This window comes from Zingiber officinale, chromosome 8B (assembly GCF_018446385.1).
Source record: "Zingiber officinale cultivar Zhangliang chromosome 8B, Zo_v1.1, whole genome shotgun sequence".
Lineage (NCBI taxonomy): Eukaryota > Viridiplantae > Streptophyta > Magnoliopsida > Zingiberales > Zingiberaceae > Zingiber > Zingiber officinale.
This window is the reverse complement of record NC_056001.1, coordinates 9,236,338-9,252,729: the sequence shown is the minus strand read 5'-3', so window position 1 is coordinate 9,252,729 and position 16,392 is coordinate 9,236,338. Positions and strand designations below refer to the sequence as shown.

Here is a 16,392-nt window from a genome sequence, read left to right as displayed (position 1 = left end):
CGGTCGTGTGATATTGTCATAACATATTTTTAAAAAATATTATCAGAAATACTATTCTTGTAATTTGGTAACACAATGAAAAAACCATATTAATTTTTGTATTAAAAAACAATTACTATATATATAATCCTTATGTAAATGCTTAATGATTAATTAGATTGAAAATTATAATAAAATTATTTTCTAACTAACAAAGTCACTTGACTTTGAAACTACATTATATATGATAAGTATTGATTTGGAACAATTTTTCAATAATAAATAAATAAATATATTTAATTTTTTATCTATAAAAAACTATGCAAAACACTACATTTTTCATTGGAGTGCCTTTTTTTTGTGAACTAGTGAGAATAGGTTTTGTGTGCATTTGAAACTTCTCACTAACATCATGCCACAACTCCAAACGCACACCAACGCGACAGTCAAAGTGGTTGACTTTCTATTTAAAGTCAACCAAGTCAACCTTCTACAGAGACAAAATGTCAGCACCCTATTTGCGCATCTCACTAATCCAAACCCAGATTAACAAGAGATTGAGCTGAATTAGTAAACGTTGAGAAGTTCCACCCCAACGCGATCCCCAGAAGTATACCCACTTTAAAATACGTGGTAGGGAGGCGGTTCGGTCAGCTGAGTATGAAAGTTGAGTCATTCGTTGCGCAGAAACAAGGATCCGCCTGGATCCTTTGTGGCTGAAGTTTCTGCAAATCATGAGGCAGGTAATTATTGGGGTGTGGTTGAGTAGCCATTCAGTGATGCGTAAGAAGAGAGAGAAGGAAACGAAAAAGGCGACCGATTCAGCTCGATCAATTCCTAATTCAACGCGACGTCGAAGAAGAGAGGTGTGGGTGGGATTGGTGGTACCTGCGCCGCCGGATTAAAACGGCGCCCGCCAGAGGCCAACGCGGCTGCCGCCTCTCGTAGCTCGCGCAGAGGCCAGGTACGCTTCGCTCTCCCCTTTTTAAGTTCTTCGCACGAGGTTTGAGTTACCTTGTCTATTCGTTTTCTCGTCTTGCTACCGAGATCTGCTTTGCTCAATTCCGTCTCCCGCATCTCGGACCCGGTGCGGATCATCTCTTGCTTCTTCCGTCCAGTTCCGGTTCACAATGAGACGTTTTATGATTGACCGGTGTTAAATTGGTTTTGATTCTGGTAGTTTGTTGCTTTATTAGGGTTTTCACTGTCTCTTCGTTGAAAATTTAACTTCAAGTTCGCACCTTTTTGGGTCAGGCTTCTCGATCTTGATCTTCTCGAGGGATCTTCCCTTGGAACGTCTTATTACCGCCTACATTGCTGTTATGGGCCTGACGACTGTGTATAATATTTGTAAGAAAAGGCGCAGACCCTGATAAAGGTTGAACTCACAGAGTTGATATAAGTTGGGAAGTTCTAGCTATGAGTTTATTTAGTGGTTGCTTCTGTGGTTAGTGTTCATTAAGAGATGCCGGTGCCGCCGCTGCCAACTTTGCAGCTGCACCCTCAGCCAACGTCATCACTACCAGGCACAAAGAACTCTTGGATCGACCTTGATGATCTGAAATCTCAGATATTGAAGCGCCTCGGTCAGGATCGTTCACACATATACTTCAGGTTTTTGAATGGTTTCTTGTCACAGAAGCTGAGCAAGAGAGAGTTCAACAAAATATGTATTGCGTTACTCGGTAGTGAGAATATCCCCTTCCACAACCATCTCATTCGTGCAATCCTTCAGAATGCTACCCAAGCAAAGACACCTCCACCACTTGATTGCGGCAAGTTTGCACAAAAGCCAACTGAGGATGTACCAAAGAAATCACTTCAAGTAGATGATGGTTCAAAAGCTCCGTCAGCAGTGCCTCAAACTTGGTCTAATGGGGATATATTGCCACCATCACCCTGCAAATCCAGGACTGGCATTGATAGTTGCAGGACAAAAGACTGGCCCAGCTCCCTTGGAGCAAGTCCAAGATCAGATATTGTTGCGCATCAGCCTTCCATACCACGTGCTGAGACTGTTTCCACTGAAAATGGTCAATTGTATTTGTTAAAGAGACCATTGCAGCAACAGCATGTTAATTCTTACCCGCCAACAGTAAAGAGGAGGAGAGAGGGAACACCTCTGCTTGATGTGAGTACTGTACATAGCAATCCTCATGCAGAAGCAACATCCATAGGAGATGAGGAGGACATCGATCATTCAAGTTATTTGGATCCCTTCAGAGGCCCTCTTCAGGCTCCACTTGGGATTCCTTTTTGTGCTGCAAGTGTTGGTGGGGCACGAAAGACATTTTTGTCAGCAGGTACTTCTACCAGTGACAGTTATTGGAGAAATCATAATGCTGGCGAACTATGCCATACTGAGGTTTTGAAGGCAACAATGTCAAAGATTGCTGAAGCACAGGGCTTGGAAGATGTAAAATTGGAATCAGCTCACGTGCTGAATCATGCTCTTGATGCTTATTTGAAGCGACTTATTAGGTCATGCATCAAGTTGAGAGTGGGTAGAGAACATGCAATAGCGAAGCAGTCAAGTCCTAGTCTTCAACATTGTACAAAGCACATAAATGGTATTTGGCCAAGAAACAACATCCATGTGCGAGGTAATGTTGGAATTGTGGAAGATACGTGTGCGATTAGTATGAACAACTTAAAGGTAGCAATGGAACTAAATCCACAGCAACTTGGGGAGAACTGGCCTCTGCTTCTCGAGAAAATTTGTTTTTGCTCATTTGAGGAATAGAAGTCAGGTCCAATTTTCTGTTTTCCAGAAACTTTGGCACTTTGGTGTCCTTAAACTTTTAGGACTTCTAGGTGGGTAGGCGATGAGCAGATACAAGCTGTTTGGCCAAAAATTACTCTTTTTTCTTTCAGCGTTGAAGAAAAATTCCAGATTCTGGTACGAATAATAACATACTCATTTCATTAGCCCTTGTAAATTGTGGAAACTATACCTAGTTGGCTTTTGATTGTAGATTTGCATCCTTAAGGAGGTCCCTTTCTGACATCCATAAATCAAATCCTCATGTGACCTCATAGAAGTCTTCAAATGAACTTTGCAGAAGCATTCCCTCGTTTATCTTCCCAATCATCTTCTGCAAGCTTACATGTTGCAGTTATACTTCATCATTTGGTAATTTACTCCACCCAGCCTCAAATGTCAGTTTGTGGTTCTGCTCTATTTTCAAATCCTGATCATTCAATGCTTCTTAGATACACACACAACTATATATATACCCTTTATTGTTATTGTTACTGGTGTACTTTTGTCAGGTTTATGTCACTATTGCAAGATCTTAAAACTATTTTTTTGAAAAAAATCTAGAGATCTTTTTCCTAGATTGCAAATAACATTACAATAATATATTAAATTGTGGGTTTTCAATTTTTGTTTCCATCAGTTTCTTTGGTTCTATTTTCAGTGGTAGCTATGGTAAATTGGAAAATATTGGAAGAACCCTCTTGTAAGGAAGAATAATGAAGTTTCCTTCTCTTGCTGGTCAAATTTGTTTAAAATGGATTTAAGCTTTATTTTGTCAAATAAGATAGAAGTAATATAGAGGAAATTTAAGGAAGGGTTTTCAAGATGCTTCAGGATTCGACCGTGTTAGGTTATTAGCCGAATAGATCCATTAAACTATTATGCTAATGCTAGGTTGTTCCCCGGAAGGAATGCATTGAAGGTTCAACTGTAACGTCTCAGCAAAGACTGCTACATTCGAGAACTCGGGTGTAGTGTTAAATATACAAGAGTCGCGTTGCAAGTATCGGTAAGGACCACTACATCTCCATGAGAACTTGAGTGTAGTATTAAATAAGCAATAGTTCTTACACTATAGATTGAATAAGAACAAATATTATAATAAAACTAATAGTCTAACATTTGGAATATAGAAACCCTCATTGATAATGCAACGAAGATAGTAGAGACAATGATTAACAGAAGAATTAATATTTTGTGTGTACAAGAGACAAAATGGGTAGACAAGAAGGAAAAAATGATACAAAACTCGGGTTTTAAGTTATGGTACACAAGAAAGAATAAAACAAGAAATGAAGCGGGTATTGTTGTAGATAGTTTTTTTTGTAGGAGTTGTTAGAATGGAGGATAGAATTATAGCTCTCAAAATAGTAATGACGAAAGAAACTATGAACGTAATTAGCATATATGCACCTCAAGTAAGATTAGATGAAAATATCAATTCAAAGTTTTGGAATGACTTTGATGAAGTATTACAAAACATTCCGCCAAATAAAATGATTTTAATAGGAGGCGATTTAAATGGACATGTTGGAGTGAAAAATGAGGAATATGGAAGGGTGTATGGTGGTTATGGGTTTGGAACAAGAAATGAAGAAGGGTAAACTATATTGAATTTTGTGATAGCATCTGACCTTATACTAACTAATACTTTTTTTAAGAAAAGAGAATAACACCGGGTTACGTTTAAAAGTGAAAATAATAAATCGCAAATTAACTTTTTTATGATTAGAAAGGGGGATAGAAACATAAGTTAATAGTGTTGGATATACGCCTTAATCATAGTATCAATATAAGAAAAATATACTCGATTCCTAGAATTAAATGGTGGAAGTTAAAGGATAGGAAACAAAGCATATTTAAGTAGAATGTAGGAGCACAAGTATTAGGTGAAATATATGGTGATTCTAATACGACATGAGATAAGATGGTATAAAAGTTGAAAATAATAGCAAGAGTGTACTCGGTGAGTCAAATGGGTATGCACCACCAAGTAAGGAATCTTGGTGGTGGAATGAGAAAGTAAAAGAGAAAGTAAGGAAAAACGAACCGTCAAGAATTATATATCTGTAAGAACGAGGAAAATTTAAAAAAAAATACAATAGCCAAGAAAGAGACTATGAGAGCATTGAATGAAGCAAAAAAAATGAAACTTTTGAACGGTTATATCGAAAATTAGATAAAAAAAGAAGGAATGAGACATTTATAGAATAGCTAAAGTGAGAGAGAAGACAAGAAATCTGATCTAAATAAGATGTATTAAAGATGAATGCAATAGAGTATTAGCAACTAAGGGAGAAATAAAAAAGTTTTCATCAACTTTTTAATGAAGATTTAGGCGATTAACTTAACTTAGGTAATTTAAGTAGCTCAAATAAGTATATAAATTTAAATTTTTATCGTGGAATTCAAATTTCAGAAGTAGAATAAGTTTTAAATGGGATACAAAATAGAAAAGCGACCAGATGATAGTCTGATAAATGTATGGAAGTGTCTAGGAAAATAAGGTATTGAATGACTTATAAAATTATTTAATATGCTATTGAATACGAAAAAAAATATGTCTGATCAATAGAGGGTAAGTACTCTAGTTGCCTTATATAAGAACAAGAGAGACGTACAAAATTATACAAATTATAGAGGCATTAAACTAATGAGTCACACCATGAAATTTTGGAAAAAAGTAATAGAAAAAAAATTAAGGAGACCACGGTGACCGAAAATCAATGTAGATTCATGTTTGGAAGGTCGACAATAGAAGTTTTATATCTTCTCATACAACTAAATGAAAAGTATCGAGAGAAAGCAAGATATGTCAAGTAAAGGCGGTAACTCACCACCTTCTGCCACTGTCGTGCCTGGAATCGCCATTGCTATTGTCGTTTTGCCGCCGCTGTTGCCGTTTCACCACCGCAACACGTCCGAACGTGTCGCCTGGCTTGACGATAAAGTCCTGATCCATCACGCGAGCCTGGATGCGTCGTCCGAGCTCGACGATTGGCCGGATGCGTCATCCGAGCTCGGCGACGGGCTCGGACGCGTCATCTAAGCATGGTGACGGGCCCGAACGCATCGTCCAAGCCTTGCAGCGGGCCCGGATGCGTTGTCCAAGCCCGGCGACGGGCCTGAACGCGTTGCCTTGACGCAGGCCCTATGATGCTTCCGGACGCATAGTGCGGTTTTGGCGATGCATCGAACTCGTTGCCTAATCGAAACATGGTACGCGGTTTAATTAAATTTTATGTTAATAATTTTAGTCAACTCTAACTATAATTGAGATAATTTAAATAAACTTAATTAAAGCTCTTAAAATTATCTCATTAATTTAATATATATATATATATATATATAATTATTTTATTTTTATTTTTAAATATTTAGATTACTTTTTTTATTTTAAATTAATATATTTTACTAAATTTGTATATAAGAATAATGATTATTTATAATATTATATATAAAAAAATAGTAAAATAAATTCAACCATCTAGGCGGTCGAGGCGGTCACTGACCACCCCGCCACCGTCTATTGTCATTTATAACATTGTGTACACATGATATTAAAAAACTTATAATAGAGTCACAAGAAAAATTATATAGAGAATTCTAGAAAAAAGAGATGCACGAGGATATAATAATATAGCGTAGCATATATTGAACTAATTACGGATATGCATGAGGATATAATGACCAAAGTGAATTATTCATGCGGATTAACCAAAACATTTCCAATAAAGATAGGGTTACATTAAAGATCAGCTTTAAGCCCTTTTCTTTTTACACTAATCATGGATGAACTCACTGGACACATTCAAGATACAGTACCGTGATACATGTTGTTTGTAGATAATATTGTTTTAGTAGATGAGACACGTGAAAGAGTAAAGGCTAGAAGTAAAAGGTTTTAGGTTTAGTAAAGACAGAATATATAGAATTTAAGTTTAACAATATTAGACGTAATGAGATTGTAGGATCGAAAGTGCTAGAGAGGGGTGAATATTGCTCGTGGATTTTTCACATTTTTCGTAAATCAATAATAGTATACACAACGGAGAGAGAATTCTAAAGAAGAATCAACAGAGACAAAGCTAACACGTTTTTTACTTGGTTTAGAGTCTGACGACTCTTACTTCAAAGCCCGCGATCGTCGATTGCTTTCGTTGGACAATCCATTAATAATTCTGAATAAGTACAACTATAAAGTGATAATAGTTTAAGTGCTATAAAGGAAATTATACTGACAAATAAACATACGGAGATTCGTGCTTTCAGTCGTCGAGAGCCGTGCGCAAATGACTAAATCATTATAGTTGTTATCTTTAAGGTGCTGGTCGAAGTCCATTTTATAGGCCACCTCGGGGTGCTTGGATTGGTCTCCAGTGCCCCCAAGTGGCATCCTGTCGTCGAAACTCTATCCAGCAACTTTGATCCTTACCCAGGCGCCTGGACCACTCTCGAGTGTTTGGACGCTGATGTGTGCCTACCAATCAGAACACGCCAACTCATTTGCACGCGTGGCTGAGTTTGGCTCAATCTAGGTGCCTGGATGTCAGGCGCCCTGGATGCCCATTTTCCGGCCAATCTTCCAGCTTTGATTTCCTGCACCACAGAGTTAGCACAACGAGCAAAATATATCATTTTGAATGAATTTGACAGTCTCGAGACTATCTGGTTCTGACTTTGAATTTCACGTGAAATCCTAGGTTGAATCGACGTGTACTGTTTCCTAAATGGAAAACGCGTCCACACCTACTCCTCTCAGGAGAGTTTACGTGATGTCAAACCAGTCCTCAAGACCGTTTGGACTTTTGCTTAGCATCCGAGACTTTAAGACTTTCGGCCGGACGTCCGATCTCTGATCCGTCCATTCTTCTGCCAGGTGTCCTCGACCTCCAGGACTTTTAATGCTTGACTCGTAGGGTTTTCTGCCCAATGTCTTCAACCTACTAAGACTTCCGCCAAGTTCCTCGGACCAGGACTTCCTTACCTAGCCACAATTAGGATTTTCACCTACCTAGTATTCACTAGGACTTTTACCTTGCCTAAACTCACTTAGGACTTTCCTGCACACTCAATCAAACTTATTAGAACTAGAATAACCCTTAACTTTGAACCCTTTGTCATTATCAAAACTTAGGTTCGATCGTCTGATGCTTCCTGCACCAACAAAAATAATTGTTAAGATAGGAGATGATGAGTTGTCTAGAACCGAGAGTTCTAAGTATTTAGGATCTTTTTTACAAACAATAGAGTGATTGAAAGAGATGTCTTTTATAGTATACAAGTAATATGGTTGAAATGGATGAGAGCGTCGGGTATTTATGTGATCATAAAGTACCTTTAAAACATAAAGTGAAGTTCTACAAAAAAGGTGGTTATACCTGCTATGTTATATGGTGTTAAATGTTGGGTTATGACTCAAGCATATGAATAGAAGATGAGAGTTGCAGAGATGAGGATGTTAAGGCCGATATGTGGATATACGAGGATGGACATGATAAGAAATGAGAGCATTAGCAAGAAAGTCGGAGTTGTATCTATCATAGTTGTAAAAAGCGGTCGCTTCACTCGCTTAAGCGCGAGGCGCAGCGAGGCGAAGGCGGCTCGCTTCTGTGAACTCGAAAGCGCAAGCCTTCCAAGAAGCGTGCGCTTCGTTGCGCGTCGCGAAACTTTCTCTACTTTCCTTTTTTTTTTTTGATTTGTTTTGTTTATAAGTTTAAAGCCCTAAACAACCTCATTAATGTTCATCTGCTATTCTGCTTCAAATCGCTGCTGCCTCTTCGTCTTCCTCACGTCGCGATCGTCCCTTCCAGGTAAGCTTCGTCGTCTTTTCCTTGCTTCGTTTCTTCCTGTGAAAATTAAAAGCTTCTTCGGTGAAATCCTGCCGTCGGAAGCTTCTCCGGCGTCCGGCGACGCTTCCGGCGCCATCGGAGGGATCCGGCGAAGCTTCCAGCACCGCGGGACGATTCCAGCGGCAGCGACCCGTGATGCCTCCGGCGGCTCTGGACGCCTCTGGCGGCGCCGGAAGCATCGTCGGACTCCTCCGACGGCTCCGGCATCGTCGTCGGACGCCTCCGGCGTCGCCGACAGCGTCTTGCGACGGTTTCGGTGCCGCGACGGTGTCGCGGTCGGGCGTGAGCCCTGTAGCGCAGCGTCAAATTTTTTTTTTGCATTTAATTAAATTTTTTTTTGCATTTAATTAAATTAAATTTTTTTTTGCATTTAATTTTCGAATAGGTTTTATAAAGCCTAATTAAATTATCCCAATAAAATATATAAAATTATATTTAAATTAAAAAAATCTAATAATTTTTATTACTTAATATAAATCAGATTTAAAAATTATTAAAAATATATTTAAAATATAAAAAACTAATAAAGTTTATTAATTAATATAAATCAGATTTAAAATTTATAAAAAATATATTTAAAATATAAAAAAATTAATTAATTTATATAAATCATATTTAAATATATTAAAAAATTTTATTAATTCAAATAAACCAGTAAATTAGTTTTAAAATTTAAATACATAAAAAAAATTAAAAAAATTAAAATATAAAAATCTGATAGATTTTATTAATTAGATTTAAATATATAAAAAATATATTTTAAATATAAAAAATCTAATTAATTTATATAAATCAGATTTAAATATATACAAAATTTATTTAAAATAAAAAAATATTAATTCAAATTTCAAATAAATCAGTAAATCAGAATTAAAATTTAAATACATAAAATATATATTTAAAATAAACAAATTTGATAAATTGTATTTATTAGATTTAAAATTTTAAATATATAAAAAATAAATTTTAAATTTAAAAAACTACTAAAAGTTTTTAATTCATATAAATCAGATTTGTATTCTATATTCTATAATTAATTTTTTTTTCCTGTTTTTTATTTTATTTATTGATTGATCAGTATTATTGATTTCATTTTCAGCAGTATTGATTCTTAACCATGTCAAATACAACAACTCCATCAACTCGAAAGGATATTGCTTGGAATTATGCAACATGTTCGGATCCTAAAAACCCAAATGTTGTTGGTTGTATTTTCTGTGGTAAAATAACAAATGGTGGAATTTATCGACACAAGCTACATTTAGTTGGGGGCAATAGAAATGTAAAAGCTTGTCCGAAATGTCCCGAGCATGTTAAAGAAGAAATTAGAGAATTCATGCAAAAAAAAGACTAATTTGAAGAATCAAATGGATAAAATTCCTCATTCTGATGATGTTGATAATTTGGAAGATTTGAAAGAACATGAAGAAGATGATCATCAAACTAAAGTGAAAGGGAAACGACCAATATCTGATTCAAGCAACCATCCTACGGTCCAAGGTAAAAAGTGTAAACAAACTGGACCTATTAACCTTTATTTTATGAAAGATGTCGATGAAATTGTCTAGCAAAGACGTGCAAAAAATAAAGGACAATTTGATGAAAATAAAAAGAAGGTAAGAGATATTGCAGTTGAGAAATTTGCAAGATGGATGTATGATGCTGGAATTCTCTTTAATGTTGTAAAATATGATTCTTTTGAGCCTTGTATTGAAGCTATTGGACAATTTGGATCGGGGATGAAACTTCCATCATATCATGAAGTGAGGGTTAAGTATTTGAAGAAGGAGTTGGCAAATACGAACTCGCTTCTCAAATCCCATGAAGAAGATCATGCTAAGTTTGGGTGCACAATCATGGCAGATGGATGGACCGATAAAAAGGATAGGACTCTTATAAATTTTTTGGTGAATGGTCCTAAAGGAAGTGTATTTGTCGAATCAGTTGATGCTTCAGGCTATTCTCACACAGCGGACAAGATGTTTGAGTTACTCTCTAAATTTGTGTATCGCATTGGAGAAAAAAATGGTTCAAATTGTAACAGATAATGCAAGCTGCAATGTCAGTGCAGGTAATATTTTAAATTTTTGTTACTTTCAAGTTTCAATTATAATTGAATTATATTTTTATTATTTTTTTATTAAATTTATTTGTTTTTCAGGTCGTCTTTTGGAAAACCGATTTCCACACTTGTACTAGACACCCTGTGCAGCTCATTGTTTAGATTTGTTGCTCGAGGATATATTCAAAATTCCTCATCTCAGAAAATTGCATGAACGAGCGTTGATGGTTAATGGTTATATTTACAACAGACCACAAGTATTGAGCATGATGAGAGAGTTTACTGGACAGAGAGACATGGTAAGAACCGCAAAGACACGTTTCGCAACCGCTTTTTTAACTTTAAAGCGATTTCATGTACAACAAGCAAATCTGAGAAAGATGTTTACATCTGAAAAGTGGGCAAATAGTCGATTTTCTAAGGAGGTTGCAGGAAACGTGTAGCAGAAGTGATATTGATGCCTTCTTTTTGGAAAAATATGGTTTTTGCATTAAAGGTTGGTGGCCCATTGGTGAAAGTATTACGGCTGGTAGATGGTGAAAAAAGGTCTCCTATGGGTTATATCTATGAGTCAATGGACAGGGCCAAAGAAGCTATCGCTGCGTCATTTAACAATAATGAAGAGAAATATCGTAGCATTTTTGAACTCATTGACAAAAGATGGAACATTCAACTCCATCGACCTTTGCACGCAGCTGGATATTTGAATCCAGAGTGTTTTTACTCAAACTTTGATATAAAAAATGATACAGAAGTGATAGAGGGTTTATACAAGTGCATAGCCAGATTAGTGAGAGGTGAGGATTTACAAGATAAGATCACGAATCAATTGGAAAAATACAAGAAAGCAAAAGGACTTTTTGGTTTGCCAATGGCTATCCGACAAAGAACTTTAAAATCACCAGGTAAATTTATAAATAATAGATTATGCAATATTAATATTGGATGGTAATAAAGTTAATCTTATAATTTATATGTTTTTGTATTTTAAGCTGATTGGTGGTCTTCTTATGGTGCATCAACTCCTGAATTAAAAACATTTGCAATGAAGATTTTAAACCTCACATGCTCTTCTTCAGGCTGTGAACGTAATTGGAGTGTTTTTGAACATGTAAGTTGGAATTTTTTTTATACATATTAAAATTTATATTATGAACTTAACCTTTTACTTTTTAATTTTGTTTTGTAGATACATTCTAAGAAAAGAAATAGGTTGTCTCAACAACGATTGAATGATTTGGTATATATCAAGTACAATAGAGCTTTGAGGAGAAGATATGACATGCGAGACAAAATTGATCCTATTACTTTGTCAGAGATAGATGATAGTAATGAATGGTTGTTGGGTAAATTGGATGACAGTGATAAAGACAATGATAATGATTTTGTCTACGAAGGTGAAGATTTGCGTTGGAGTGATGTAGCACGAGCATCTGGGGTTGGTGAAAGTGCATATGACTTTCGATCTCGAAATGCATCTTCTTCAAAAGGGGCATCATTATCTGCATCAGCAAAAAGGAAACTGTCTTCAGCTCAAACTAGTCTTGTTAATGAAGAAGAAATTAATCTTGATGATGAAACTGAAGAAGAGGATACTGATGGATACAAATCAAGCGATGGAGCTGATGACGTAGATTTGGACAATGAAGATGAAGAAGATGATTATTTTGATATTTGATATTTCCTCTATTATATTTTCAAAGACTTGTGATTTTCAATAATCTACAACTTCATCAAAGAATATTTGTTTATGGTTATTTGGATTTTCAAAGACATTTTGAAAGATTTTTAATAAATATAAGAGTCCTATTGTTTATTACGCTTTTTTCCGTAAAGCCCGCGCTTCGCCTTGTGCTTTGCGCTTTAAGCCCCAAGTCCCTTGAGCGCTTTTTTGCACCTCGCGCTTTTGATAACTATGGTATCTATTGAGAAAAAACTCTGAAAGACACGTTTAAGATGATACAGACATCTACTTAGATGGTCAATAAATGCTCCAGTTAGACGATGTGAAACGAGGAAGAAAAAGACTTGGTTAGTAATAATAAAATAAAATAAAATTTATTTAAGTATAGATGTTGATATAGAGGGGGATAAAGCCCAATGATGTAGAAGCATCCATATAGCCGACCCCACTTAATGAGATAAGGCTTGGTTTGTTGTTGTTGTTTTCTTTCGGAAGCTTCTTGAAAGAAAAAAAAACATGAAGATTCCTTCTCTTCTTAGTTGTTACTACAAAGGTTGTGTTTCAACTAGTTATATGCACATTAACTTATTTTTATTAATCAAAACAGTCTCTCTATTTTCATCTAATAACCATGCTAACTATGGTCCTGCTAGAAACAGAAATGCATTGGCGCCACATAACCTGACTGTAGTGCAGACATATTTATGTAGGCATATCACATAGTAACATGCATTTCCTTGAAAAAGTTGTTCTTGTAAGTTGCCAATTTAAAGTATGATGAACTACTCTCTTGTAGAATCATTCACCATATAGAATATCTCTCCTCTCTGTTGGAGAAATTAGTCCTATAATTTGGGTTTTAGTTATACTATCAATCACGAGGCACCTATAAAATTATTCCCTACGTACATTAATTTTAATAGTCTAATAAATAATCTAGTTGTGTTATCTTATTGAGTTGGACCAAGGTTAGCTATGTTCAGCTACTCTGACAAGTATAATCCATTTGACAACCCATCAAACAAATGCTGAGTAATCATATAAGTACCACCTTTAAGTGCTTAGTTAACATGAATGCACACCTAATATCAGTCTGACGGTTTCTCTTTTGCGTTGCCTGAATCATTCACTAGCTAAGTATGTGAAAGGGCACAAGACTAACAGACACTGATTGGCTTGCTACCTTTTTTAATATAAAAGTAGGACCTTGTCGTGTGAATAATCATGTTCTTTGTTGTTATTGAATCTCATCCGTGTGTGATATTTCTGAATTAGATTCCTGCCTTTGGCACAGTTGCATATATTCTCACCTTGGTTTCATCTCTCATCAGTCTCACAAATATTTTGATGACCCAAGTATCAAAAGGAAGCTGACGAGCTTGACTTTCCTTACTACAGAGTACAAAGCTGTTATGGAAGGAGCAGTTCAGGATGGGTGTTGGGCGTGGCTAACTAGGCACTCTGCTCCTCTAATGGGAGGAAGCGCCAATCGGAGGACCCTGGGAGAGAAAAGATAAATATCTTTGTTGATTCTTCCTGGTGTTCCAACAAATCTCAAAGCGATGCTTATGGTTTTGTTTTCAACAAAATGAAGCCACCAATTTAGCTCCACGATAGTCTTATCTCCTTTATTTGGAGTCTTATTGGCAATCAAAGAAGTTTTTTCTGGAGCTAGGAATCTGGATTCCAGACTTCAAATTTTGGATGTTGTGGTGAGGTGAGTGCTTTCCTCTTGTTCAGTTGCTGCGTTTCTCCCTTACAAAAAATCAGTTCTTCTCACAAGGTTTTCTGTGAGGCATGTTTCCCTAATTTCTTTGCAAGGGTCTCTCTGTGAAAGGACTCTCAGATTTGCAAGATTTTTCATATTTGTTGCCCCTGATAACACTACTAGTTACTAGTTACGAGTCTCAGGCTTTTGTTATTCTTTTATCTAGTCCAGAAAGGAATACCAAGAAGCAGGGCTAATTTATAATGATCCTAGATGACTATCATTCCAATTGAGAACTTATCTAATGAAGCCTAGAAATATTGTGGAGCATCTTTACTTTTCCATTTTACATATAGCATGATTAAAAGTGAATTTGTAATTGTTCTAAAAAAACCACATCTTATATATTTGTACAGCGTCATTCTAGTGATTCTAATTTGTCTTTGGTAACTGTTTGTGTTATTTTTCTTACTGGCAATAATTGAATACACAAAGCGCAATGATCACGTTAATCTGCTGTTCACATATTACAGGAAAAGGTCTCCTGAACATTTTTTTAACTTTTTTTTTCAAGCTGCTCCGTAATCTATTAGCGTTGGAGGGTTCGTTAGTGATGCATGCTTTAACATGTACTTTGATGTTGTTTCCAATTGTTTCAGCAGATGGCAAGGACAGTTTGGAATTTGCTTTGCTAGCATGTAAAAAATTTCAAAAAGGTTGGGATAAAGGAGCCAACTCCATCAAGATAGCGCACTAGAAGAATGGCATAAAGGCACTTGTGCCCTTGCCCTGCAGCACTCCTAAGTGGTGAACAACTCCGACCTCAAAATACTGGCTCACTTCTGAAAAGATGTTATGAATGTGAGGTACTGGTAAAATATGATTATGCCAATCAATACAACTTTTTTCTGTTATAAAAAAAATATAATTTCTGAAAAATTACATACATTATTTACTTTTCCTTCATTGAACCGTGCAAAAAACAAACAAAAAAAGGTTTCTAGTTCTACAATTATATGCGTTCATTACTCCTGTAAGGTTATGTTGGTTATCAATCGAGTCTAATAATATGGTTAATCTTTTGCTATCATATTTTTATGCAGGATTTCAATTTCCCCCCCTTTTATATTACTTTTTTTTCTCCATTAATTCCAATGTCGTAGAGTTGCTATAATTTATTATTTTTTTCAATGGTTTCTAGACAAAATCAGTCACTCTTCTTCAATGTAACTACAACTAGACGATTTGTCTTTTTCCACACGCATCATTCAGATTGGACAGAGATTGGAAATCACACTAGTGCACCTTGTCATTTATTGCAGACATGATAAGGTTACGATTTTTTTTTTTTAACATCTTTTAAAAGAGCATCTCTAAAGATACCTTGTACAGAGAAAAGATAACCTTTTACATTTCTTTGGCAAATTATATGACTTAATGACGAGGATAATAATTAATGCCACAGGCGATGTGCCATCACCGCCAATCAATTATGTTATTGTCCTAAGTGGAGACCACAAAGCGTGCAGTATCATGTGAGCTCAACTCGATCCCGAGCTTTATTTAGTGGTTAAATCGTGCCATTTCTTCTTCAGTCTCTCTACTTTTACTAGTCCTTTAGAAATTAGCCAATTGTAATAACTTTTAAGCACCTATAATCATATTGCAAGATTTTTTTTTAAAAAAAAACAAAGGCACTGTTTGAGCAATGGATTAGTTGGAGAACTTTTCTCCCAATTATGGAGACAACCTTTGCTCGTAATTATTGTAAACTGATTTGTACGTTAACTATTCTTGATTGCTGGTCGATTGTAGTGTGCAATACTCAAACTATTTAATAGATATATGCATGAGAAACAGAAGGATTATGGAGACATTTTAAGCTGTAATCAACATAAATACAGGGTCAGATAAGATTGTGATCTATGCAAAAAATGACTTCAAACATGACCAAAACATCTAAGTGTTTAAGATCCATGGCTGTTGTCTTGTTTTAGTCCAACACTCTGAGAAAAAGGTAGATAAATACTGAGGAAATCACAGTGTAGATGGGTAGTTTTAAAGGCCATGGACTCAGTCGGTGAGCTGATCCGAATATAAAGCACAAACTCTCCCTTCTCTTGCATCTTGCAGGTCAAGAAGACCAAACTTGTAGTCCTCCTGGTCATCCTCTGACGGATCCAATTGATGACAACAGAGTCATCGAGATCAAACTAAAGAGGCGGCGGCGGGAGCAGCAGCGGGGGCTGAGAGGCTGTGGAGATGAGAGACAAGGTTAGCCTTCATGGTGGAGAAGATGTTGAAGTGGGAAAGAATGGTGTTGCTTCAAAAGATGGAGACCAAGGT

At 36.1% G+C, this 16,392-nt stretch overlaps 2 protein-coding genes across 18 annotated transcripts; both read left to right on the top strand.

The window, feature by feature from the left end:
- The first annotated feature begins 749 nt into the window (after positions 1–749).
- On the top strand, positions 750–16,362 carry LOC122017130. Of its 17 annotated transcripts, none has more exons than XM_042574654.1 (7): positions 750–943; positions 1,234–2,878; positions 2,955–3,112; positions 13,737–14,055; positions 14,709–14,912; positions 15,512–15,581; positions 16,180–16,362. In XM_042574654.1, exon 2 carries the CDS (start codon positions 1,445–1,447, stop codon positions 2,720–2,722), a length of 1,278 nt encoding a protein of 425 aa, XP_042430588.1. In that variant the 5' UTR covers positions 750–943; positions 1,234–1,444; the 3' UTR covers positions 2,723–2,878; positions 2,955–3,112; positions 13,737–14,055; positions 14,709–14,912; positions 15,512–15,581; positions 16,180–16,362. The 17 variants fall into 17 exon arrangements, with proteins under 17 accessions (XP_042430588.1, XP_042430583.1, XP_042430584.1 ...); XM_042574649.1 differs by adding an exon at positions 15,248–15,378 and having other exon boundaries at positions 15,512–16,362; XM_042574650.1 differs by having other exon boundaries at positions 14,709–15,378.
- Positions 10,960–12,692, top strand: LOC122017132. Its single transcript, XM_042574658.1, has 3 exons — positions 10,960–11,559; positions 11,647–11,765; positions 11,844–12,692. The coding sequence occupies exons 1-3, from the start codon at positions 11,112–11,114 to the stop codon at positions 12,330–12,332; spliced, it is 1,056 nt and encodes a 351-aa protein (XP_042430592.1). The 5' UTR covers positions 10,960–11,111; the 3' UTR covers positions 12,333–12,692.
- Positions 16,363–16,392: the final 30 nt, after the last annotated feature.

Excerpts from the sequence above, each read along its gene's own strand:
- LOC122017132 (XM_042574658.1), top strand. The coding sequence starts at position 11,112 with ATGCCTTCTTTTTGGAAAAATATGGTTTTTGCATTAAAGGTTGGTGGC. Across the intron at positions 11,560-11,646 it reads AAGAACTTTAAAATCACCAG|CTGATTGGTGGTCTTCTTAT; the intron begins GTAAATTTATAA and ends TTGTATTTTAAG. Across the intron at positions 11,766-11,843 it reads ATTGGAGTGTTTTTGAACAT|ATACATTCTAAGAAAAGAAA; the intron begins GTAAGTTGGAAT and ends TTTGTTTTGTAG.
- LOC122017130 (XM_042574656.1), top strand. The coding sequence starts at position 1,445 with ATGCCGGTGCCGCCGCTGCCAACTTTGCAGCTGCACCCTCAGCCAACG.